This window comes from Podarcis bocagei (genome assembly GCF_964188305.1).
Source record: "Podarcis bocagei genome assembly, chromosome: 2".
In the NCBI taxonomy this organism is placed as follows: domain Eukaryota; kingdom Metazoa; phylum Chordata; class Lepidosauria; order Squamata; family Lacertidae; genus Podarcis; species Podarcis bocagei.
Genome location: NC_138126.1, coordinates 90251240 through 90278800, shown reverse-complemented (window position 1 = coordinate 90278800; position 27561 = coordinate 90251240). Strand labels below are relative to the sequence as shown.

At 43.8% G+C, this 27561-nt stretch overlaps 1 protein-coding gene across 3 annotated transcripts; it reads right to left on the bottom strand.

Annotated features, from left to right (window-relative positions):
- Positions 1-46: 46 nt before the first annotated feature.
- Positions 47-27561, bottom strand: PCP2 (Purkinje cell protein 2). Of its 3 annotated transcripts, none has more exons than XM_081177478.1 (7): positions 27528-27561; positions 25584-25646; positions 25126-25306; positions 23190-23296; positions 15246-15369; positions 13502-13665; positions 47-1010 (listed from the first exon to the last, which is right to left on the bottom strand). In XM_081177478.1, exons 1-7 carry the CDS (start codon positions 27540-27542, stop codon positions 822-824), a joined length of 843 nt encoding a protein of 280 aa, XP_081033604.1. In that variant the 5' UTR covers positions 27543-27561; the 3' UTR covers positions 47-821. The 3 variants fall into 3 exon arrangements, with proteins under 3 accessions (XP_081033604.1, XP_081033605.1, XP_081033606.1); XM_081177480.1 differs by lacking the exons at positions 47-1010; positions 27528-27561 and adding exons at positions 9966-10135; positions 26961-27378 and having other exon boundaries at positions 25584-25647; XM_081177479.1 differs by lacking the exons at positions 23190-23296; positions 27528-27561 and adding an exon at positions 26961-27381 and having other exon boundaries at positions 25130-25306; positions 25584-25647.

Below are 27561 nucleotides of genomic sequence, written 5' to 3'. Positions count from 1 at the left end.
ATCCAGGTGGGTCCTTCTGCACTGCTTTCTTCTCTCATTGTTCTGGTTTGCACATCACATTAAACCATAGTAAAGTAAACTATTGTTTAGTGTGAATGGGCTGCTAAAAGCATGGGTGCAAAACAGATGGATGAACAGGCCGTTGATTTCCTGGAATATATCCTGCAGTTTTATGAAGACGGGAGAAAAGTAGTTTGGTGCTGCAGGTGAACAGCCTGCCGTGATCGCTCTTTTACATTTTGCCAAACTTCTTGTGACTTCTGAAAACTAAAAGTACAATCCACCCCCACCCCCGAGAACTCTGTAATTCTGGCAGTCCCATTGTGTAATCACCCAGTGCATTGAAAGCTTGATAGTTCATTATTAAAAATCCAACGTACTTTCACAGTGTTCTGTTCTTGCTGGGCATGACCCTGTTCCATAAATGACTACCCATTTTACACTCTGTTCCGAGAAACCTTTTTTAATTGCATTTATACATTTGAGGCAGCACTTGTCTCAATGTCCAAGGGAACACTGCTAGGCATGTTAAGAGGGATAGAAGTAGAGGAATCTGATGTGTATGTTGGGAGGGGGACTTTGTGGGTAGAACTGCTTGCGTCCTATGGGGAAGCAGTGCCAGGGCTTAGTGGATTTGAGAAACAAGGTGTGTGCTTGTGTCTTGGGTAGTAGGACTTGACAAATATCTCATGCAAGGACATTGAAAGAACCTCGTTATCAAAATATTTGTAGATTACATCCCTACTGCTGGGGTGGAGGAAATGTGATGTTAAAGCAAAGCATGGTAGATTTGGGAGAGGAGGTCTTGCAGATCTGTGCCTTTAGGAGGAAGTGCTAGGATCCTGGGCACTGACAGGTTTGGGGGTTGGACTTTTTACTTTGCCCTTGGCAGCTTCAAGCTGCTTGCCATGGATGCGGTTGATGAAGGAGAAATAATCATCCATGGGTGCAATGGGAACGACTGATATATCTGAAGCGGCACCTTCTGGTAAAGCCAAGTCCTTGCTCTCCTGTTGAAGCAAAGAGAAAAGTTAGTTTCATCCCAGATTCTTCTTTCATGTCTTCATTCGGCATCTAATCTCATCCATGACCCTGATAGCCTAAGTCTAGCCTGCATGAACATAGATTATACCTTCCAGTACATCAAAATCCCGACCACAGCAGCTTTGTGCAGTAAACAACCTCTAGTTCCCCATCAGAACCACCATTATCACCATCCACCCTTTTCTGTCACTCGTACGGTCCACATTACTGTACCGACAGCTCTGGGCACTGGGTAGAATCTCAAGGTCTTCTGTCCTCCTAAGGGCAGCCAACTCTGGTCTATTAAGCTACATCACTTCCAAACCATCTGGAAAAGATGCATCAGTTGTGAAAGGTACGCATCTATTGAAAGACGTTTTGGGCACCCTGGTGGTTATCACCAATTGAAGCTTCGTTACTCAAACCGCTCGGTATAAAAAGGGGACGTGGCCTACATATAGAGATTACTGAGAGATCAAGAAGGAAAATAGAAATTAAAAGATTATGAGGAAGTTAAAGACCATTTCCAGAGTTGGCTGCATTGCAGACAAATACATGAGATGTACAAGGAAGATAATAAAGGGTTTAGCTATACGAGTTATAGAAGAAGTGAAGCTGCTGAAGAAAGCATTCTGCTAGAATGGGAAACAAAAGATGAAGAGATCAAATCACTTATCAAATGGGCACAAGATATAGGACACAATATATAGTTTGAGGACTGGGAAAAACTGGAAGGTAGATTTGAAATTTACTGACTGTTCTCTGCTGAAAGCAAACTATATGAAAATGATGTATAGATGGTATCTTACACCAGTACAAATAGCAAAAATGTATAAAACCAGGTTGGAAATGTAAAGAAAAAGAAGGTAATTTCTATCATATGTGGTGGGAATGTAGAGAAGTTAAAATTTTTTGGGAAATGATATATAATGAATTGAAAAAAAATGTTTAAAATGACATTTGTAAAAAAATCCAGAAGCATTTTTGTTAGGGATTGTAGGACAAGACCTGCCAAGAAAAAAAAAAACTTATTTATGTATGCTACAACAGCGGCAAGAGTCTTGTTAGCACAAAGATGGAAGAATGAGGAAATCCCAACAAAAGAACAGTGGCAAGGAAAATTGATGAGCTATGCTGAAGTGGCCAAGTTGACATATAAACTGCGTGACAAGGACAATCGTGACTTCAAAGAAGAATGGGAACTTTTCACAAATTATTTAAAAAGAGAACAAAATTATTTCGACTCCTTGGCAGGTTTTGAATAAACATCCACAAATTTATTTGTTGAATATATGATAGATAAGGCAATGATATGTACAATTTTACAATATGCAGAGGATAATATGTGTAAAGAAACCGGAAAGAGGAGCTGAGGGAAGTCCTGGGGGAGGGAGGGGAGGGGAGGGAATAAACAACGGGGGGGGGGAATGTAAATGGATATATTGATTGATAAGCTGGTTGTGTGTCTCTCTGTGTGTATATATATAGAAAGACGTTTTGGGGATTCAGGTTTGGGTGAGATGGATGACAACATTCGTTACTACATGGAAAGCAGAAGATAAAAACTTAGCTTGTACTTTTAAGTACTATTTCCATAGCTAGGTTCCTTACCAGTGTTGCTCAGTTTCCACAGGCCTTCATTTCCTGCATCCCTCCCTTTCTCAGTCCACACATAAACACAGATTACAAATCTAATTTCTTCCTCTCTGCCCAAGTACTGCTCTTTCAACCACACATACAGCATGCATGAGCACACACAACCTATTCAGAAAAGACTCCATGGGTAAAGTGCTTGCCATTCCCCCAACCTACCAAATCCAATTTTTCACAACCGAAAATGCAACAGGGCCACCCAACTGGCTCTTGCAGGCACTGTGGTGGCCCTGGGCACCATGTAAGCAATCCCTGCCATATGGGGGGTGTTGACGAAAGGTTTCTGGCCAGATATGTATATCCTTCAAGTTTCAAGGGTCTGGAACAGTTTGTATTTCAGGGAAGAATGGCTTGAGGGGATCAGCAACAAGGTTACTTTAAAGATTTAATTATGTGCACTCTTTCAGTTTTAAAGGAGTTATTCATAGTTTGCAAATACGGAGTCTGATACTGAAGTAGGATGCAGGGCTTAGGCGTTAGCACAGTGTGAAGAAGGAAGATGAATTATGGTGCAGCCAAAGAACTTAGAAGCACTGTGGTTCCTATTACTGTTGTCAGCCAGTATCTTGTCTACTGTCCAGGGAATCAAGGTGTTGTACACTTCAGAGGCAGATCTGGATGAGTTGCTACACATTCTCATCCCAACCTCAAATTGCCTGGCTATAGTGGTAGAATTTGCCCTTTTCCGGCAATAATTACCTCTTCATTTCTGTGCCATGGGAGTGTGGAGATCAGCACTTTCAAATGTGCTTTGGGTGATTTGCAAAACCCATTTTTCCCAGTGCATAGCTAACTTTGGGCCAGATAGCTTGTGGCAGACGTCTATATACATGCCTTATTTTTTTTTAAAGAATCCTTGCTGAACATAAGATGGCAAAGCAGCAGTGTACGTGGTGAATCTCTTCACAAGAACGAGATCCACATTGATCTCTGAATAGATGCATCCACTCTTGGAGTGGAGATAGAGGATGCACCAGGAAGCCAATGTGTGTTCATGTGTTTCAATCAGTGATTCTGCTGCCAACTTAATTTGCTGATGTTTGTGTGCTTCCAGAGTGCCTTTTAAAAAGAGGAGGAATGGCTGGCTCAGGGTAGCTGCTGAAGCCACTTTCTTCAGTCTCACTCTGTTAATCATTGGCTGACAGCTGCTTATCCTGTTACAGAAGGCGGAATTATGTTACTTGCAGTATCAGTGTACCCATGGGTAGATCTCATTGATGTGTGGGATTTGACCTGGGCATGGTGTACATGGAATTTAAGTCCGGATCAGAACGTGGCCATCACAGACTTGCTGGCTGAGCTTTCTGCTTATATATGAACCATAAGCCACCAAGGAACCCGTGATTCCCAATGCATACAATCCAACATAAAATTATGTGCACTTATGAAGGCTGATGGTGGGTGGCTAACTCTGTGTTGGGCTGTGATGGATATGTGTGCCGTCACTCCATATTTATTCCAGGGAGTATATCCACATAGTCGCTTAATGTGTGCTCTTTCCTGCCTTTTTATTCCCATTACTTACACTTGCGACTAGTTATTGTAGTTGCTCACACACTTGATGTGTACGCACCACACCATACATACATGTTGGCATGCATATGCACCCCTTGCGCTCACCTTCTTGCCATATAATTCCCAAGTATCAATCCATCTGTTAGCTATGTTCAGGGGTCAGGGCTAATCCTTATGTGGCCAAAATGGCACTACTGCACCTCGAAACAGTACTACCCATGCACAAAAAGGAGGTATGAGCAAGATGGAGGTGTGTGCATACACAACCACACATGCTTATGCATGCTTTATCCAGTGAAGGCGGTGAAGGTCCTGAGTGAGTGTCTGGAGGCGGTTGGAGGATGGATGGCAGCTAACGGATTGAGGTTGAATCCTGACAAGATTCTAGGGGACAGGGGGCAGACTGGTGTGGAGGACTCCCTGGTCCTGAATGGGGTAACTGTGCCCCTGAAGGATCAGGTGCGCAGCCTGGGAGTCATTTTGGACTCACAGCTATCCATGGAGGTGCAGGTCAATTCTGTGTCCAGGGCAGCTGTTTATCAGCTCCATCTGGTACACAGGCTGAGACCCTATCTGCCTGCAGACTGTCTCGCCAGAGTGGTGCATGCTCTGGTTATCTCCCGCTTGGACTACTGCAATGTGTTTGTGATGGCCTGGGATTCCGATTCTGAGAGTGAACCGGAGGAATCCCAGCTGGCACAGGAGTCCCCACCTCCAGGGCCGGCTGAACTGGGGCAAGGCCTAGATTCTGAGGAGCCTGCACCTGTGCCAGATCCTCAGGAGCAGGCACCAGGTGAAACCATTCTGGCCCCAGAGGTGCTTGAGGACTCAGTGTCTACAGGTGAGCCTTCCCCGGGGCCCAGTAACCCTTAGGGCAGAGAGGCGAAGGGAACTGGTTTCTCCCAGGAGGAGTGCTCGCCTTAAGGCCAGGAGAGGCGGGGCTCCTGGGGGCCGGGACCGCCCCTGGCCTTAGAGAAGATAAAGGGCAGTCAGCCCGGTCCCAGGTTGCGGGAGCAACGTCGTCATTGAAGAGCTGTTTCGGCCAGCATCCAGTCCTGTTCCTCCAGTGTTCCTGTTCCCCGCCCGGCTTCCTGCTTCTGATCTTCGAGTGTTCCTGTCCCCGCCCGGCTCCCTGTTTCGGACCTCACCTCGCACTTTGTGGACTATCTCCAGGCTAGTGACTTAGGACTGAACTTTGACTACGGTAACAGTAACCTTCCCCCCGGGACCAGCACAGTGTTCTATGTGGGGCTACCTTTGAAGGTGACCCGGAAAGTACAATTAATCCAGAATGTGGCAGCTAGACTGGTGACTGGGAGCGGCCGCCGAGACCGTATAACACCGGTCTTGAAAGACCTACACTGGCTCCCAATATGTTTCCAAGCACAATTCAAAGTGTTGGTGCTGACCTTTAAAGCCCTAAACGGCTTTGGTCCAGTATACCTGAAGGAGCGTCTCCACCTCCATCGTTCTGCCTGGACACTGAGGTCTAGCGCCGAGGGCCTCGCTACGAGAAGCCAAGTTACAGGGAACCAGGCAGAGGGCCTTCTCGGTAGTGGGACCTGCCCTGTGGAACGCCCTCCCACCAGATGTCAAAGAGAAAAATAACTACCAAACTTTTAGAAGACATTTGAAGGCAGCCCTGTTTAAGGGAAGCTTTTAATGTTTAATAGGTTATTGTGTTTTAGTGTTCTGTTGGAAGCCACCCAGAGTGGCTGGGGAAACCCAGTCAGATGGGCGGGGTATAAATTAATAATAATAATTATTGTGCTGTGTTTCAGTGAGTGGTTACTACCTGTGCATGTTCAGGGATCTGGTTTATGTTTCTTGATTTTATTTGCTCATTTATTGCATTTATAGTCCACCTTTTTCTCTGAGGAGCTCAATGTGGTATACCTGGTTTCTCTCCTCATTCAATCCATACAACAACCCTGTGTGGTAGGTCAGGCTGAGTGGCAGTCATTTTCAGAATTTCTGTTATTGTTGTTGTTCCACCTTTTTTTCCTGACGGGGACTCAAGGCAGCTTACAGCTAAAATTTTATTTCATTCCATTTGTCTGTGGAAGGCGTTGATCCCTTCCCTCACACATTTTTTCTTTACAACAACCCTGTGAGATAGGTGAGGTTGCGATTGGCTCAAGGTGACCAATGTTGATGTGTAGATGACGTTTATGTGTGAAGCAGGATCCAGCACAGGAGATGCTTCCTGATGGAGAACAGACCGTCCCTATTTTCCTCGGAGAAACGTTGGAGGGAATGTAACCATATACTTTCCATGCAAATGATCATCACAGAAGCTCAGTGGCTACTGATCCTACAGAGGGGGATTTAGAGTGGGGAAGCCTGGGGTGTAACTGTTTCCTTGCTCAGCACTACTTTGCTCCTTGTAAAGGTTCTTCCAGGCATCTGTTTTATAGTGCATTCATGGTGCTTTGCACTTAGGATGGTATTGGGCCGTTTCACACGATCCTGCTTTCAATTCTGTATGCAGAGGTGGATTTGGTGTGTGTGTGGCTGGTTCAGTGTCACTGGGCACGGAGCTGCAGGGGACACCGCAATTATGATTCAGAATGGCATGGAGGGTGGGTGGGAGGGACACCAAATTTTGGCATCTCACAGGGCACTGCTGAAATTTGAGACCCCAAAGTCCGCCACTGCTGTATGGACCGGGAAAGATTTTGGGGCAGATTTACTGCTATGTTTCCAATAAGTGCATATCCCATAACTTTCTGCTGACATCCTGTAACTTTTTTATACCACAAATGTTCTGGGATGGTCCCGCTTTTGTGCACAATAATGCAAGAGTGTCCTTCCAGATGATAGTATTGCATTAACTTTAGGGAAGCATCACAGAACAACTACCGGTAGTAAAGTGGCATGATGTGTGTAAATCTACCACTAAGGCACTATTATTGGTCAATATGTGAGAAGAATTCCAGTCTGGAGGGGCCCAACCTCTCTTCTTGCAACCTTCTGCCATTTTAATATGTGGAGTGGGTGTGTCTTAACTCTCAGGGGTGGGTGGGCAATAACACAAATATTAATAGTTTAGTGTTTAGAGCATAGATAGGGAACCTGTGAACCATGAGATGTTGGACTCCCATCATTCCTGACCATTGGTTGTGCTGGCTGGGGCTGATGGGAATCAGAGTCTAAACAACATGAACTGAATTAAACTGATTATTGTGATACATTTCAGTCAAGGTTCAGGCCTGCTTATGGGGCTGTATTGCCCTTGATTGCCCTGATGGATGATCTTTTATAGGGTCATAGTCAGTGGGAGTGTAGATCCTCTTATTCTTACTTGATCACTCAGCAACTTTTGGCACCATGAACCAACTCAGTAAGATGGGTATTTGGGAGACTGTTTTACAGTGGTTCTGATCCCATCCCTGAGGTGTGCTTCAAAGAAGAGCATGGGTGATTGATTATTTTTTGGTTCCCAGGTGGTCGTGTTGTTGGATGCTGCAGGGACCGTCTTGTCCCCAATGCTATTTAACATTTACATGAACCATTCTGAGTGGGCATTAGATTTCAGGTGAGGTGACATTAATAGGTTTATGATCCCCAGTTCTATGTCTTTGGGACATCTGAATCAGGAGAGGCCATGAAATTGGCAAGGTTGAGGTGCTGTAAGTGAGCAGCTCTTGAGTTTGGATAATTGGTCAATTGCCTGTTTTGGACAGGGTCATACTCCCCCTGAAGAAGCAGGTTTCTAGTCTGGGGATAATCCTGGATTCATCTGTGTCATTAGAGGCCCTGTTGACTTCAGGATTGCCTTTTAGCAGCTTCAGCTAGTAAGGCACCTACAGCTGTTCTTGGACCAGGATAGCTTAACCAGTGTCATCAGTGTACTATTAACCTCCAAACTGGATTACTATAATGTACTTTTTGTGGGGCTGCCCCAGAAGCTGCAGCTGGTGCAAAACATAGCATCTTGACTGCTTACTGGGGTAGAATATTACCACCACATTACTTTAGTACTGAAGGGATTGCACTAGCTGCCGATTAGCTAGCAAGCTAAATTCAGGATGTTAGTACTGTTAGAATTCCTGCTCCGTGACTGCAGTCATAGGATTGTTGTCTATCACATGATGGTATATGTTTTGACTCCACAGAGTGGGAAGTGATGGAGACAGGATGTTTGTGTTACTGTGTTCCGTGAAGTGGGACTATTGTCCTTTGTCTTTCCCTTTGCTGTCTGATGCTAGAGAGAGAGGGAGCCATGTTGCAGTGCTTTGTATGTGTTTATATGTAAATAAAGTACCATAGATTAGCAAAAATGATGAGTTGCTGAGGTTTGTCATGCAAGTTGCGAAGATTCTGTGGGTCCCAAGTGTGCCGGTGTCTGTTGGCATCGGTCGCTGTGCTGTTTGGGCTGAAGAAAGCTTTTGAAGCTCCTGAACGATCGACCAGGAGGAAGGGAACATGCCAGTTGGGCATGTGTCTCTGCCAGGGTCCTACTCGAGTGTAGGCTGAGCTCCTGACAAGTACTAGTGTGCAAAGCCCTGTGCAGTTTGGGACTAGGATGCCTAAAAGATTGTCTCATCCCTTATATATAACTGATCACCACTACTCAGCAGGAAAGAGCCTCTTGCAGTTATTGTCTCTACAGGAGGTTCATTTCATGTAACACAGGAACTGGGCCTTTACTGTGGTGGCACCTACCCTTTGGAACTCCTTCCTGTTATACATCGGATAAGTGCTGTCTTTACTGTCTTTTGGGTGCCTATTGAAGACCTTGTTTTTTTCCCAATAAGCCCTTTTAAGTGGATTTTTTTGTCCTCGTTTGTTTTGGATTTGAAATTGTTTTTATATATGTTTTCATTGTGGATATTTTGTTGCTTGTTTAAATTGCTTCAGAATGTTTCATAGGAAGGGATTTCAATGAAATCAATGAAAACAGCCAGAGGGTCACAGGTCCAATGATCGGTGTGTGGGTGGGTGGGTGTGTGGGTGTGTGGGTGTGTGGGTGTGTGTCAACATGTGTATACAATCCCACCCCACTCATCCATGTGTTACTGTTCAGCCCCCAACACTTACCTTTTCACTCTATGGGCCACTTCTGACAGTCCTTTATTAAACTCATTTTAAGATTTGCCCTCCATGTGCTTTTCTTTTTTCCTATACCTACAATTTTTCTGCTCATTTACTACTAATGTGAAAACGTCCGATTACCCATCTGGTACAGGAGGTTTGGAACATGGACTTGAGTCGCATCCAGATGACCGGTTTGTTAAGCATTTGTCCTGATTTTTTTCATATAAAATTAGCGAAGGGGTTATAAGATGTTGGCTCTTTATTGAACATTCTGACTTGTTTGCAGGGAGGTTCAGTGTTGCTTCAAGCAAATGTAATCCCACACTTTCTGGAGCAGTTATTGCAAAAAGTTTAACTTGGGATGGGTTGGGGAGGGAACAGAAAGCTAGTTTGTCGCAGAAGAGGTCCAAACCAGGTTTTAACTGTGCAACCTGAAATTGCCAGTATGTGACTAGAGCCTTCTTGAAAATAGTGACACTGTATTTAGGTGTAAATTTATTGAAGTGGTTGTGACATGAAGGACACCCGTGAATTATGCTCAGTTCATCAGAGGGAAAGGCAGGATTCCAACTCCAGGAGCAGCTGGCAGTGACTTACTTAGTGCAATTTTACCTCCCCTCTTACCACCACGAGAGCATGCTATTTGCAATGGTTGTTTCATGTACAAGAGTGCAGTTCTCGTTTCCCTGCTCCCCTGCTGCTAAGGGTCATCTGCTAAGGAAACCGACAAGGAAGAAACCATCTGAGTCTTTATTGGACTGGCAGGGCATGTACAAAGAATGAACAGGGCTGGTACTGCAGTGAGGGGTTTCTATTGGGCGAGTGGCGGAGTGCTGTGCTTGGTGGCATTAGGTCGGTGTCTGTCTGCCACCTTCCCTGATCAGGACTGGGGAGGTACTCATTTCTGCAAAGAAGAAAATACAGTGGTGGTAGTGCAGCCAAGGACGGGAGCGTTTCCCTCCCTATAGAGCTGCCCATGGCACATACAGACACATAAATACAGAAACATTGAACAGACTTCCATCAAGATTCCAAGAGGCTGTGGGTGGATGCAGTGTGTGCTGTCGCTGTTTCTCATATTCACTGATGACCTGCATCTCGAAGTGTTACCTGACACCACCTGCCTGTAGAGAGCCAAAACCATCTATTGTAACCACAAGCTAGGAATGGCTTGGCCATTGAGTGCCTAGGTCCAAGCACCCCAAGGATAGGAAAGGAAGGAAGGAAGGAAGGAAGGAAGGAAGGAAGGAAGGAAGGAAGGAAGGAAGGGGCTGCTACTTGAACCCTGGGCATTCGTGGGTGATTACCGTAATCTAGGCAAATGATGGCATTTTCAAACTTTGCCTTTCATAAACTTCTGGACCCATTTCCAACACCTAAAGAGCTGCCTCCCAAGCTTGCTTCACTGTTTCATGGATGTCAGGACCACAGGGTTGTCAAAAGGCAGAGCATGCCTTACTGCCCACCCTGTCCGGTGTTATGTACTAAGCTTGGATCCTAGAACAATAGGCAAGTAGGATCCTAGAATGCAACAACTGATTGGTCTTTCTCTTTAGCTAGATTCAGCTAATGCTCCTTCATGTGTAATGCCCCTTCTGTGGCCCAGAAGGAGTGTGCATAGATTTGCAGAGGCCCTATGTGTCTAGGCATTCACTTTACATCCATGACACCAAGTCAAACCCAGCCCCGGGACATGAACAAGTTTTGTAGAAAGTGTCATCCTGTAGATGCCTCTTGTGGACACGACACAGTACGGCACAGACAAGGCCTCATGTTGTTCCAGCCAGAAAACACAGGAAAGAAACAGAAATAAAGAGTTAATCAGTTGAATAACAAGGAGAATATCACAAGGCCACCCCGAGCAGGGCAAGGGTTAGTGACAGACTGTCAAAGAGACTCAATAAGGAAGGTTAATACGTGCATCATTCAGGAGTATTAATGGGGCCACAAGGAAAAGACATTGTGTGGATATGTATGGAGGGACATCTTCTGAGGCGGAACTGCTCTTCTCTGCAGGGTGTGTGTTCCTGCTCTTCCTCAGTGGCAGAAAGTGATAGATTGGCTACTTTGCAAAAGGACACTGAAAACAGGTTTGGTAATTTAGTTTTTATGGAGGAATTCAACAGAGTGCTAAGGAGATTGCTCCATCCATGCAAGGTCTACTGCTAGCCTGATGGAACCATGTTCCCTCTCTTCCCCCTGCATGATGTTTTGGAGGTTCTCCTGGACCCTCCAATAATTTGGGAGTGCATAGGAGGAGAGGGAAATTCCCATTGCACAGGGTTCTGCTAGTGGGACATGTTAGCTGACTCCAGCCCTCAAAGATCAGAAGGACAATATGACTGATTTACAGATAATGAGTGTTGTAGAACCTTGTGTTTGTTTATGCAGGTCTGGCTGGTAGATAGAACCAAGTAGGCTTGAAGGGGTGAAAGGAAGAGAAGGAGAAGCTACTACATGAAGTAGCCCACAGTCTCATCTCGGAGGCCACAGTGGTTATGTAATGGCTAAACCCAGTCCCCTAATGTCCGCAATGTACTTATATAGCACATCTCCTTGGAGGTACAAAAGGCAATGGCCCGCAAGAGAGCCTTTTCCATAATAGCTACAAAATTGTGGAATTTCCTCCTTACACGGGGGCATCAGACATCGTTTCTTGGCACGGTCATTGAAGAAGCACACCTTCTCATTGGCCTTTGACAGCTGAATCAGTATTGCTAGTCAGTGCTTTTTTCTGGGGGTACGCAAGGGTACACATACCCCTAAAGATTTTGTGAACCTTTGTACTTTTGTCCATTTACTGTATTTATTTCCCCCGATTTGAACAATAAAATGGTGATTTTCTTGAGTAAAAATGAGAGTACCCCTAAACATTTTTAAAGAAAAAAAGCACTGTTGCTAGTGTTTCCCCACATACCATCTGCTTTGTTGATATGTACATATTGCATTGTATGGCACTTTGGGGTGGGGCTGTTTTATTTTATTATACTCCTTTTAAATTTTTTTAGATTGAACCTTCCCTGGGACATTATGGTGAAGGGCGGGTAACAAAAGTAAATGATGACGACGATGATGATAGTATATGCAAGCAGAAATACAGTACATTTGCTGTACGTTACAATTTTGTAGATATAAATAGAATTAAGGTGGCCTTGAGAGAAAAATAGAGCATACCGGTATGTGGGTGTATGCATGCGTGTCTGCTTTTTCACATTAAAATCTTGAGTTACTTGTGTCAAGTGTGAATGTTATTAATGTGAAAACAAGGAAACAAACAAAAATCAGAAGCCTCTTAGTATGCAGACATGCAAAATAAATTATGATGATACCAACTTTGTGTCAACTCCTTGCCATCTGCTCTGTGTAGAGATGGTAATAAGTGAATCCTACTTGTTGCTGCAAGTGAATGTGGGAACTAGCAGAAACTCTTGTTAACAGACAATAGTTACCAGTTGGGATTTAAGCATCAGTTTAGCTTTAAGAAAATGTGAAGCAAACAATTTTAGTAATAAAAGGTAAGTTTTCTGCTAGTGTGCAGTGTCCTGAGGGAACAAGTGATACTGCCCTCTAGTAGGCAGAATGTCTTTTAAGCGAAAATCATGGTAGTGGCACAGATGAAACTGATGTTTATTCGGAGATAGACAATGCTGCTTTTCATGGTATTGAATGCATTATATTTTCTTGGTATTCATCCTCCTACTTTCATCTCTAGTAAACATATTTTGCAGGTTTTTTTAATGCTTGCACAACAAAACATGAATTTTGATGGTGGTATGTTGGCAGTGAAATGTTCGCATTTTGTTTTCACCGTGATGCCTTTTCAGGATTTTTACTGCTATTATTTGCATTATTTTGCCATTTCAACTTGTTCTCCATTTCTGTTATTGTTCAATATTTGATATGGTTTTTAGTTATTGGCGTGAATTGTTTATGTATGTCACCTTTTAGAGTGGAAAGACAGGGCAAACATTTTTAAAAAGTACATCAAGCCCGATGAGCCACGGTGCCTCTACAACTCCTATTGCTTGTTTCCAGAAACAAGCTGTGTTTGCAGAAACAGGCTGTGACTGTGACATAGCCTGACTTACGTGCATTTCCAGCTGTGCTACAGTCATACTGTGCAGGTACCTTTTGGGGCTGGACCTAGACATGCGGGACTTACATTAGTCTCATTAACTGGGACTTAATGGTTCTGCTCTAAGCATGTCTAAGTCAAGATAGAACCCAGAGTCTCCCTGCCCTGCCCGCTGCTTTCCCATCTCCCTCTCACCTTGGTGGCCCCAGAGGCCGGTTTGTTGCTGGCATTACGGTCAGCGTTTTGGAAGCCTGGGAGGTAGTTGAAGCTGACCCGCTGATCGTCCATCCGCCGGCTCTGCGTATGTGCCAGCATATCCATGAAGTTGTCCATCTCTGGGGGTGGGCTGGGGCTGTTCTCTGCACAAGAAATAGAAAAGGGCATTAGGGAAAGGCATACAGAGGGAGCACAGCACTAGGACTGATCTTGCCTCCCTTAGGTATCATGGACTTCTAGCAGTCAGTATTTGGTATCAGAATCAGCAGAAAGAGCACCCTCCCATTAGCACAACAGTTCTCTGTGGAGTATAAGAGATGCGGGTGGTGCTGTGGGTTAAACCACAGAGCCTAGGACTTGCTGATCAGAAGGTCGGCGGTTCGAATCCCTGCAACGGGATGAGCTCCCATTGCTCGGTCCCTGCTCCTACCAACTTAGCAGTTCGAAAGCACATCAAAGTGCAAATAGATAAATAGGAACCGCTCTGGTGGGAAGGTAAACGGCGTTTCCATGCGCTGCTCTGGTTCGCCAGAAGCGGCTTAGTCATGCTGGCCACATGACCCGGAAGCTGTACACCAGCTCCCTTGGCCAATAAAACAAGATGAGCGCCACAACCCCAGAGTCAGCCACGACTGGACCTAATGGTCAGGGGTCCCTTTACCTTTACCTCTCTGTGGAGTCAGCTTTCCTGATACAGAGCTGGGGGTGGCTAAATGTATCAGTTTTTGTTTCTCTCAGTTGCTCATTTACCCAATATTACACTTATGCCTACTATACAAATTTTCACAAAACAATTTCCCGTAATATGAATTTTTAAATATTTTATCTGATATATATGTATTTTATGTGCACTTTATGCTATGGCTGCCATATATCTGGGATTTCAAAGGTGGAATCGACATCTGGGGGGAATTTTCAAAAGGCGGCGCTTTGTCCTAGATCTTAGGCATGTGTTTTTTAAAAGCAAAAGCTCAACAATTTGGGGGCTTTCCTTACAAAAGTTCAACAGTTTTGGGGTGTCCTGGTTTTTACTTTTTGAAATATGACTACCCTAAATATGCATTTTTTGGTACATGCTACTTGGCTGGAGAGTTCCATTACAATATTTGGAGAAGTATGAATTCCAAAAGATGGTTGCATTTTGCTCTGCGTATTCTTTTGAAAAGTGCAAAGACAGCTTCACCTCTAAATGCAATAGTATAGTACTATGGCAATTGTCGCATCAGCACAAGCTTCTCAGCTTGCAAGGAGGAATGATCCCCCCTTTCCTCTTCCCATGCACTGTCCTGGGGGTTTCCCCACACCATCCAGAACCATTTTTTGGGGTGGTGGTGGAAGCCCCGTTGTGCTAGAGTTTCCCAGTTGTGCTAGAGGAAGTCCTTGTGTGGGCTCGCATAGTGGGACTAGATATCAGAGTCCTACCCTGAATAAAATCTCTCTCTCATCCTTGCTTCATTGTGCAAAGATGCTTTCAGCTAGCTTTGTACCTATGATCCACAAATGCATTGGAAGACTTTATGACCTAATAGAATTTCAAAAGCAGTTGTTCACATATTACCAAAATCTGAGACTGGGGTCAGCAGTTTTATGAGAAAACGGCCTCCAAGGAGAGATGGACCTCACCTAGGCTTGGGGTAGTCAGGACCAAGAGCTGTGCTAGCTTTTGCAAAAATGTGCCCACTGACCTGAACTTGCCCCTCACACCCAGCCTTGGTTAACTCACTCTTCTCAGTGTCTGAGCCGCTCTTGTTGTGAACAATCTGAATGTTGCATCGTTGCTCATCCATGCGCCCTCCTTGTACATGGGTCAGCAGACTGAAGAATCCTTCTTGTTCTGGGGAACCCGACTGCAAAACAAGGACAACAAATAAACAGGGCCTGACATCATCTATCCTGTGCCCTTGTGGGTCCTCCCCTCTGGCTGGCTTTCATCGGCAACATGAGGAGCAAAGCTGTGTTGTTTCCTAACTTTTGCCAAAGCACTCAGCAGGAACTGCTGCAGGTAGGTGAGACACACACACACATGCCTCCGACGGGTTTTTCAACCCTCTTATATGGTACTGGATTACAAACAGTTCTGTGGTGTCTTCCTCTGTGGATATCTTCATCTGTCAGAGCTGGATTTTTGTGGGAAATGTGGAGAATACATCTTCCTCTGCCTTGTTGAACTTATCCAGTCAGGAAGTTACACAGCTTCCTATACATTTTACGTACAGTACAGGGATGTGTAGGCATAAGATAGGCATTACCAGTAACAGTACTTAGCATTTATATAGTGTATTTTGAGTGTACAAAGCAGTTCACACACATTGTCTCAATAATCCTTACAACAGCTCTGCAAGCACCTCTTTACCCTGGCTTTTGATGTTTGAAGTGTATGTTTTTGGACCCAACTACCCACACATCACATTCAGTATAATGCTGATTTCTGTTTCCAGATCTGCTTAGTAGGGCAAAAGTTTCCTCCTCCCTTAATTTACCCCATTATGCTGGCTGATTCTCCAGTGGATTGAAGGTTGGTGATCTTACCCATCTTTTGACAGCAGTTGTGCCAACTTGAATAAATTATTGGGAGGGGGGAGGTAAGCCCCACCCCACATAATCAATCACATGATGTGGTGCATGAACACCATTTGAATGGCAATGCCCATAAACTTCGGAGGGGGGGAAGCAACCTCAAATAATTTATTGGGGGAGCCAAAGGCACCTTGGCCCTATGTTTGACAGTCACTTTGTTTAAAGTCTTAAAACAAGGGATTTTTTGTAGCCTAAAGCCTAAGATTATGTTATGGACCATCTGCACTGTGAGACAAGTATCCTTGCAGTTAACAACTCTCCTTAGGATCATATACCTAGACTGACACTGTCTTGTTGACGGACGGCTCCTCGGAGCACACAATGACACAAGGCCTCTCAAGCACACTCCACACATGTGACAAATTTCCAGCATGGCTATAACTTCTTTGTAGAACACTGCTTGTCTTGTACAGCTAATACAGCCATGTATCTTTCAAGGTGTGCACTTGCTGCAAGAACCCACAGTCAACTGGGGCTGCCTACCACATGTGCAGGTAATGGAACTGACACAGATGAGGCACTTCTAATTTCCTACACACACAAGACCTACAAAGGAACATAATGTGTGAAGCTGCCTCCTCAGTCACCAATATCTTCAGGCTAAAAAGAAGCATAAAGCCCCAACTTGCTCTGGTGCATAAGAGCTGAACTAAGCCAGCTGTGTCTGATTAAAGCAACTCTGAACAATGAGAATCCACCCACCTCCCCATGCAGCTGCTTCAATTACTTAATTCCCAATACTGCTAACTAGTGCTATTTTTCTACAAAAAGAGGTGCCTCCCTTGCAGACCCTCCAAGTGTCCCTATTTTCCAGGGACGTCCCTGATTTAGAGAAGCCGTCCCAGTTTCTGATTTGATCCCGGAATGTCCCGCTTTTCCTTAGAAGGTCCCTGTTGGAGAAATATTGGAGGGTATGGAGTTATCCGACCCCTGAGCCGTCTGAAAGAAATCCTGTATAGGGAAGGTTTTTTTAAAAAATGTTTAATGTTTTATTATGTTTTTATATACGTTGGAAGCTGCCCAGAGTGGCTGGGGCAACATAGTAAGATGTGTGGGGTATAAATAGTAAAATTATCATTATGGAATGAGACATCCCTATTTTCATCGGAGAAATCTTGGAAGGCATGCCCTTCTTCTCTTACAATGGCACCCACCTGAGGGGTGCTGGAGTGGAGTTCAGACTGAAAAAAAGCCCTGCGGCACATTCCTAGCCATTCTCAGCCTCTGATTATCATCTGCCTCCTCATACCAGATTTCTAAGTGGTTCCTACAGCCTCTCTTGGAATGCTTTTATTCAGACAAGTCACTTTTTATTTTCTCATTGATATAGTCAAATGACATCCCTTAAGAGGCTTATTTCATTAGAAAGCTAGGTTTCCCCACCCCCACCCCCTGTCCTTCTTCAAATAATAATTATCATAGGTCTGTGGATTTCAGGCTTTAGAAATGATAGAATTGGATGTGCAGGTTTGAGATTTTTTTTTTATGTGTGAAATCTTCCATCTGCCTTATATCCATCTTGTGAGTTCAAGGCTGATCTGAAGTTTTAACTGTTAAATGTGATTAAACTATTATACTATATGGAGCTAAGTTTCATTTTGTACAGTGTTTGAATTATCGGGAAAGGCAGCAGGTTTTTAATGGAATCCAAAAACTCCATTTTCATTCTTTGCCCAGTTGTGGGTTGTTGTTTTTTTGCCAATCCATGCACCCCATTGGTTTTTTTTTAAAAAAACTATATCATAATTGGCTCCATAAATTTGTATACTATTTTGTGTTGGCCTAATAAACGTATTGCCATAATATGGATTTTGGAATTTTTTATAGGCTAACACAAGTTACCTTTTCCTTTTCTTTAGAAATTAATTTTTCATTAGAACATTTTCATATTAAAATGCAAATTGGGTTTTAGGTTCAAAGAAAATTTATTTCACTATCTATGTGAGAATAATGTCAACATTCACTTCAGGAAAACCACATGGTTAGAAAGCCATTGATCTCACCCAGGTATGTTTTTTCTGTTCTGTTACATTATGAGAAATTATTGAGGTTAGGTGCAGTGTAGAGGTTGGGGGGTTTGGAACAGTCTTTCAGGTGTGCTTGCTTTAACAGGCCTTCTCTTTCATCTTCTAGATATAACTTGAGGGCTCCCAGCAGGTCAGAAAGTTTCTTTCTGACTTGAATATGAGGACGACTATAGCCTTTTACAAAAACTAAAAAAAATAAGCCGATTAAAATCTATACAATTTCCTTTTAGGACTTTTCCTTTTCTTTTCACAATGAAGTGTCTGCAAATGCATGCTTTGTTCTTTACTTAAAAAAATGCTGCTGGATACACTACCAGGATGCAACACAGCTGCTTGCTTTTTTAAAGATTAAAAAAGAAAAATTCTTTCCTAGACACAGTACGAAGAATAACAAACAACATTACACAAAGTTTGACTTCTTTCCTGTTTCAGTTAAGAAGGGGAGTGCAGCTATGTATTGAAGTGCTGTATACTGAAGCGGCCTGTGTTTAATATTTTGGGGAACTGTGTTGGGGTTACATCACAGAGCCTAGGAATAAAAACTCCCTAAAATCAGCACCCTCTGTTGTGCGACAAGCCTGTGACTTGTTGTGATAGTGTAGCTGGCCACAGTGGAGCAATTAGGCAGCTGCAGCCTCTTTCTCCTGGCGATAGTAGTCCTTAGTTGGTATTCTTGAACATGTCCCAATGGAGCCCAGGTAGCCTGCTCCTAATCTGAGACAGCAGGCACAAACACCAAATAAATTATCCAAAATGAACCCAAACAAATTACATAATGTACTATTGAAAACATTATTTGCACAAGCACATCATTCCCTTTATTTCCAGTGTTCAGGCTGGGAGTGACATTATTTATGTAGCCAAAATGGTACTGGTCGTGTACAAGGCGAAGGTGTCAGCAGGTTTGGAGAAGCTCCAAGATTTGCAAAAGTAGAACAGAATGTAAGGAAAAATAGTAAACAGGGAAAAGGGAATCCTCAAACAGCCAGAGCCATAAAAACTCAGAGCTTCATAGCTTTGCAAGGCAAGGGAATGTCAGTGGAAGTGCAAATGGAATGGAAGGTCCTGCAATCCACCACCACCCCACACCTTTTAAAGTTTAAAAGTCTGATGCACCACAGTAATCCTGCTGCTTATCCATGCACAACAGCACACAACCAACCTGTAACTGTGACTATCTTGTCACATCAGCAAACATTCCACATTTGCAGTTGTTGAATACAGATGAGTATGTGTGTGTTTGCATGCATGCTTCGCATTGGCTACAAACTAATTGCATCAACTCAAATAAATGATATTCCAAAGTATCTGAAAACCTGCACCCAAAGAATTGTAGCATGAGTCCAAATCAATATGTAAAATTGCCTCAGATTATCCCCCCCCCCCGAAGCTGTCTCCTTTCTTCAGGCTCCCCTTTCTTAACCCATTGCCTACTTTGTTCCTCTCCTTCAATTACCCTGACTCGGGGCACCCCAAATCTTTCCTACCTTCTGGGTTCTCTTTCTAGCCCTCAATCTGTTTCTCCGAAGCTATTCCCATCCCTGGACCCTATATGTATAAAAGGTTTTCCATTAGAATAGCTGGCCTGCAAATATCTTGACAGAATGTTCATGAACATTCATTGTTGCACACTGGCTCAGCGAATGGTTGTACACCGGTACAAGTGTAATACAGTACAGATTGTTACAGCACTGTGATTTCTTGTAGTACGATGACAGGATCAGGTGCATCAAATAGGCATGAACAAAATTGCATTGACCACCAAACAACAACAACACAATTCTAACACAATAAGTTAAAACAGCATAAAGCTACCATGAGTCCCATATGCAGAATATACTGTTACTGAAAGAGCCAGACAATTGTGGTCATTTTTCCAAGTCATCTGGCAACATATAACAATCCCCAAACCCCTTATTTCTAGGGTTGGCAGCAACACACTTTTGTCTCTATTACAGCTGTCTACAAATACTTCTTCATAACCCCTTTTTAGCTGTTAAAAAAAAAAAGAGTGTTGCTATTTGGTTCTCCCATTGTGCCCTATTTATATTTCTCTCCCCATATTGTATCAAATAATAATTTATCCACTGCATTGTACACTCACACAGAAAGCAGGTAGATGGGAAATAACTACAGGTGGGTGGGAAATCTTCTACATATAAGTGTGTGGAAGACAACATCCATTGCTTGTTTATAAATCATTACCACAACACTCGAGACCGCTTGGTAGGCATGTAACCTCTGCATCTTAAATTGGTCTATTCCCCACTTGCTCTTCCAAACCTGAGAGCACTGATCCAAGGAAGCACCTCAGCCTATTACCCTTGCCATACTGGTAATAAAATCAACCTTTGCTCTTTCCTATTTTGAGACAGAGCAACTGAATTCACCACATCCTCCCACAATTTCACAAAACAATTCAACCAATATCTGACTGCACTGTACAGCTGCGGAAGCATTATTTACCATTTCACGGTTAAGTGGGTCAAGAGGTTCTCAAGGCAAAGATAAGCCAATACTTTTTATAAGATTCAGAGTCATAGGGCTCCAATCCAAGAGGTACAGTAGGCCTTTTCTGTGTCAAGGAGGGTTACTCATTTTGGTGAGCAGACAGAACGAAGAAGTAGCTTTGCAAAGTTGTCCATGTGATTGTCTATTTGTTTACCAACTATGCAGGCATCAGATATACTGGAGAAGGGATGGTATTACTAGAAGCAAGGTTTTATTATGTTTTTATATATGCTGGAGTGGCTGGGGAAACCCAGTCAGATGGGCAGGAAACAAACAAATTATTATTAAATTATTATTATTATTATTATTATTATTATTATTATTATTATTATTATTATTATTATTATTATTATTAGCTTGCCCTTCTCCACCATATAGAGTAAAGGATGTTTTCTTCCAAATCTATAAGCTATCATTTGAGGGGGGAAGCCATAACAAAGGTGGCCATTTACTCAACACAGAAATGTGAAGGGATAATAAATGGATCAATGTCAAGCTGAGGTGTCCTGGCACCTTTCTAGCTCCTGGCTTCACTTCCTCCGATAATTTTCTAGCATTGACTAGGGAAAAGTGAGGAAGGATAAAGATCCAACTACAACATTAAGGAAGAACAAAAAATGGAACAGTGTTTGGATGCAACAGGGGAGTTGCTTAGGGCAGGAAGGCCTCAGGTATCATAACAAGGTCACGGTATATTGGAGGGAGGGAGTGGTGATTGTGGAAGATGAATGCACAATACACAATACACAAAGATGAAAATTGGGGGGGGGGAGTAGTCAATAACATCTTAGCCCTAGGGGTCAGGTGGCAGGGGTCAGATTGGTGAAACTGGAAGCAGTACACGTAGAATCATAGAGTTGGAAGGCAACTCCTCTAGCCCACCCTGTTGCTGGTGCTTGATCTGTACACTAGCTTTGAAAGAAAGACACCCAACCCTAGCGCATTAGGAAACCAGAGGTATGCTTGGGTTAGAAAAAACACCAAGGGTACCTTAGAAACCAGACATGAGAGGGCAAAGAGAACAGAGCACCCTATTGGAAATCAGCAACTAAGAATTGGCAGGGTTAAGCTGATACAAAGGGGATTGAGGCCAAACTGTAGAGGAAGTGATAGACATGGAGGGGGAGGGAGGAATATCAGTCAGCACTGGAGCGAAGCCAGCAAGTGTTCAGAATTAAGGCATTAATCTCCTTTCTAACTGTGTGGTCTGGTCCTCCTGCTGCACTAACTGAAAAATTAAACTTAATGGGGGCATTTGGCTACAAAGATATGCTTATTTATATGTGAGGTTAGTCACTATGTCTGGCAGTGTGATTCAAATGAATAAATGTGGCCCAGCTAGGCTCCCCCCCCCCCATCTCAGACTTCAAGGCTCAAGTAACCACTGACAGGGACTGACATCTCTTCCCTAAACAGTCTGCCTCGTATATTTTTCCCCCCAACCACTCTTAGCAAAAACTCTTTATTCAGCTCCTTACTATCAGGCCCATTTATGTTTTAATCTAAAAACCACAGCTGCTTTTTTCAACACTCTTGAATTTTCAACATCCTTCAAAATGAAGGGTCAAAGAATGGTCAGAATATTATTCTCAGGAACCTCAAAGTGCCATGTTCCTTACCCAACCAGATATTGCATATGTCCTCTGTCTTGCTACCATGTTGCCCTAGATGTTCAAAAGTATAATTCGTGTTTCTACTATAACCCTTTAATCTTGTTCAGAATCCCTAGTTTCCACAAGATGTTTTCCTGTTGAATTGGTGCTTCTTCTGTTCCTGTATCTCAGAATATGGCCTTGCTTTGAACCAGGGGTGGGGAACCTACGGCCCTCCAGATGTTGGACTCCAACTTCCATCATCCCCAGACAGCATGAGAGCTGTAGTTCAGCAAGAGCTGGAGGGCCACAGGTTTCCCACTACTGCTTTAGCCTGTGAAGTACCATATGACTAGAAAGGTCCCAAGAACCAAAGAATCTAGACCTCATTGGGCAGAACTGCTACCCCATCAAGCTGGGTATCACTTTGACAGCATTTTCCTTTAACTTTTAAAGTTGATAAAAGGATTTTGTGTTTGCACATGCACTCGCATGTAATCGCCAATTAGCTGAAAAAAATACCTGTTCATATTCTAGTGTCTTTCAATTATATCAACGTTATATCATTAGTTCTCACATTTAAATGCGATCGGAAATATACCAATCCATAAAGTGAAGTCACGGAAGGAAAGGGTTATTGAGTAACCAAATGAAAGGAGTGGGAGAGAGCCATCAGAAATGGACATGTCAGAATGCTACCAGAACAGAATGTGTGACGCATTTTCTTTTCAAAAGGTATCCAATTAATTGTGGGTCCAACCTGTCCATAAATGACTCCTGCTCCTTTCACTTCTATCAGCCAACCCTATTTTTGGATAAATGCCACTCCCCCAGCCCGTTTCCCCACCCCTGAGCCCAACCTCAATGGCTGCCACAGACATTCTAAGTCCCGCAGCAGTGGAAAAACTGGATGAAGACCTCTATTTGCAGCCCGTCACACCATGTCCAGGCCAACCTTACCCCGCTTGATGGGTTGGATGCTGGTGCTGCCTCTGGCAATGCCTCTGGAGCTGGAGCTGGTGCTGAATCTGGCTCCTTTTTCTCCTCCTCTTCAGTTTTGGCTTCTACTGTTGTCATTGTGAAACACCCCTCCTGTAAGTACTGCTCTAAATAAGTTCCTTCCCCCAGCGAAAAAGCTGTTTATCCCCTTGAGTTGGTATAGGACCTGTCGGCGCTGTGCACTTTCCCTGCCCTCTGGCCACTCTGACAGTCCTGATGCCCGCTGCTCTTAGTGATTTATACAGAACTACAGCAGTAAGCACCCCCTCGCCGGCTCAGTGCCACCCTCTCCCCCGCACAGCCTCACTCTCTCCACACAGGAGATCAAAATCCATATTTTAATAAACACAGGCGTCCAATCTGCTCCCTCCATCGGATCCCCGTAATCTGCATAAAGATTATCCTGGATAATTGTCTCAAAAGAGCCAACACACACTTTGTTAGTGAGTGTGTGTGTGTGTGCTTATGTGTTCCCATGTGTGTACATGCACATGTGTTGCACCACAAGGAAACTGAGGAAAGCACATGCCTTTCCTTCTCGCCACTACATTTGTTTTGATCTGGCATCATCCAGGCTGCTTGCACAGTCCTTGTTTCCCTTGCCCTAATCAAGCCATGATCCGACTTCTCGTGATGTCCACTTTCAAATCAGATGTACTACACCTCTGACATGATACGACACTACTCATTTCGGGGCCTGGTAGCTGAGTCAGCTACAGGCCTTAGTCCTTGGCCAGCCACTGTGAATTCTGGCTCAAGCTGACTCATAGCCCTCTGGGGTGATGTGGGAGGTAAGACTTGGCCCGGTCAATAATGCACTGCTACACATATGTGTGAACACCCTTCCTAGAGATATAAAAGGCCTACACTAATAAATGCTTGGCACAAAAGTGACAGGAAGAAAGTCACTGGCCTGTACTAAGTAGGTAGCAATAAAGTGAATTAATCTCTAATTTGTTACTTCATTAACAGTTATCTGAGCATGGAATTTCTTTTCTTGCGCTCTTAGCTCACTCATATATTTAGCCCCCCACATTACAAATGAGGAAATTATTCTGACAGTGTTCTGCCACACCCCTATGGAAGTAAAAGGGTAATAGGAAACAGCCAATATTCTCTTAGGTAAGCAGGATCTTTCGATCCTGTCTTTATACTTTCCTTTCTCATAGTGGGACACGGGGATAAAATTGAACCAGGTAGTGGATTTGGTGAGCCCTTATTTCTGGCCCATGGAATAAAAGCTGAAATATATGAGTTGTGGCCAAGAAGCTTGTGTTCTGGATGTGCTTGCTGCATGAAGCATATAAGTGTTTAAATTGTGGGAAGCCCTTTCTTGTGTAGAAGTTAAAGTTGGAAGGTTGATGGTAGATGGGGATTGTCTGCAGCAGCTGTAAGGTTCTTAAGGGAAAAGGTGGGCTTTCATAGCAAAAAAGTATATGGGGGAAAGGGCTGGGAAAGTTGTTAGTCATGAACTATTTACAGATGAGGGCTGGTGGAGAAAGCAGGTACACAGGCCGGCCCAGTCCACTGAGCCTAAATACATCTGCAGTATGAGGAACAGCAGCTGAGTGTCAAAGGTTGACCTGGTCCAGCTGGTGCAGTTGGCCAGCTGTTGAGTTCAACAGGTGGCAAGTGGATCTTTTGAGACACAGGGATGCCAAGGGATTTGTACAGCTTTGCAAGAGCAACTGTGGCCCTAACTTCTGCCTCCAGATTAAAGCAGAGCCATATTGTTACTCTAGGCAACTTGCCCAGCAAATGTTGGCAGCAGGGTCCGGAATAGGGTGCACAGGACTAGTAAGGTGAGTAGAAATTGACCCTGATGGTAAATACCAACAAACAGGGTAGCCTGATGAAGGACAGAGGAGAGGCTTGGGGGACGGGTCATGTCACTCACTCACTGAATGAGGCATCTTGGTATTCTTGGTGCTGGTGTAGCGGGTGCTGGCATCATAGTCACCAAGAAAGGCACTAGGCAAGGCTTGGTACTGGCGGCCAGGCATGGACAGAGCCCTGAGAGAGCACAGGAAGAACTTCCGTGGACGCTTAACACTTCCAAGACTCTTCTTCTTCACCACCTACAAAAATGTCCAAGTCAAAGGATCAGATGGGGAAATGTATGAGGGATATGCTGGTTTCCTTACCCCCTGCCCTCCTCCCCATACTTGCCAGTTTCTTTCCAAACCCATTGGCTTTCTCAGCCATTTGGATTCTCTGGTGATTGCCACACAGGTGGCCAGGCTTATCAAGGCTTATGCTTTATGCTCCCCAAAAGGCCACTGAGACCAATTGTAAGCATTTTCTCGAAATATACCCCAAGTTTAGCAGTAACCTCTCATTTGAAAAAATCCCTACCTGGGCAGACATGTTCCCACTTTGATGATACGATGTTGCAGTGATGGTCTGGGATGAGATATGCTGAGAGAGAAACATAATTAGACAACGTTTTGTTTAGAAATATATAGTGTTAATTCAGATCAGTATAGCTGTATAGATCTTGATGTTTTATTTCAGAACATCATAACTGTATATAAATTAACTGAATAGTTATCAGGGACAGGGCCTTCTCTGTGGTGGCATCTGTGAAAACACTTGCACAATCTTTTCACAGCATCCTGTGTTTGACATATCCTCTCTAGGACTTTGCTGGCTTTGAGAAAAACCGTAAAAAAAATCCAGAGAGCTTTTTGGTGATTTTATGGCACTGCATTTTAATAATGAGTTTATCTTCTGGTGTTGTTTTTAATGTTACTGAATGTTGTTGTTGCTTCATCTTATTGTTTAATATATTTCTAATACCTCCTGCTGTTGTTTTGTTGTCACCCTGGGAGGGTGAACACCCAGGGGTTGCCAACTTTTTTGAACTTCAGGACACATTTGTAATTTTGATAAAGGGATGTGGGTAGCAGTTGCAAAATAGCTGCCATGCAGTGTGTGGCATATCACAAAGTGGCTATTGTCGGGCATGACACATCACAAAATGTTTGTCACTTCTAAAAGAGCAGGAGAAGAGACACAACCAAAAAATTGTGCAGAGAAGACTAATTAATAAATGTTTGTAACATGGGCATGTAAAGATCCAAGCATATTCCAGAAACCTCCTTCGCCACCAAAAAAAGTGAGTTTGTACTGAATTACCTAGACACTAGGGATACTGAAGTACTTTGGCATGGTTTTTATACTTGATGTTCAACAAGCACTGTCCAATCACAGATCACATTTGTCTCAATGGACTGAAATGTAAGAATCAGAGATCCAGCGCATCCCATGCCACAGATTTGTCAATTCTTATTATTTTCTCATCTGCTCCAAACCACAATCAAATCTGAGTCCACACCTACAAATTCTATATGTCTATAGGTTTTTCTTGGGGGGCGGGCGGTGTCCTTGTAAAGATCACAAAGATCCATATGGCTCCACACCAGAGATTTGAGTTGGCACTAAAGAGCAACTTATCTGTAATTTTTATTTTCTTAAAGTTCATTGAGACAGATGTGTTCTGTGCCTGATGGCTGCTTTGGGACATATCTTGTGTGAAGATCATTCTTGTGAAAGAGAAGTTTTCATATGAAGCTATACTGCATGAATAGAGTTCAGGTAAGTTCAGGGTGGAGGGGGCACAGGGCTGCCTTCATTCTATTGAACACACACACACACACACACACACACACACACACACACCCTGGTCAATTGGTGAAAACGAAGGAGAAATCCTGAAGCCAGTAACATATCACTTTCACAGGGAAGAAGGGCAAACCAATGGGAAAGTGCCATAGCAGGCATCTACTTTGAGTGCAGAAGGTCTTGGGTTCATTCCCTGGCATCTCCAGGTAAGGGGTGGAAGTGTCCTCAGTGCAAAACCACAGCCAAACAGCAAAGTAGACAATACTGAGCCAAATATACCAATGGCTGGAGCTGGTAGAAGGCAACTTCTAACAGTCCTAAGTGAGGCATGCCCCAGAGATTCCAGCAACCCTTTTAAAGAAAAAGTGACCATTGGGGGGCAAGCAAGCACTCAAGCTATGTGGAGGCAAGCCAGTGGGTGGGAATCCACCCTGCCATCTCCAGCACCCCCTTTCTAAAATGTGAACAAACAACTGTTCACTCTGGAACAGGAGAAGCAGCTTCTGTGAAGGCAGCCAAGCAAAGGGGGTCCCCCCTGGCACTACCTCAAGTGTAAACAAAGAACTAAACCCCCTTCTTCATGTTTTTTTTTTTTTAAGTCCCTTCAGCCAGGCCCAAAACACCACTTTGGGCAAGTGCTCAGTACTGCAGCTGCTGGCATGAGGTGGGCCTCACAAGTTCTGACATCATCCCCTCAAACCTCTATGTA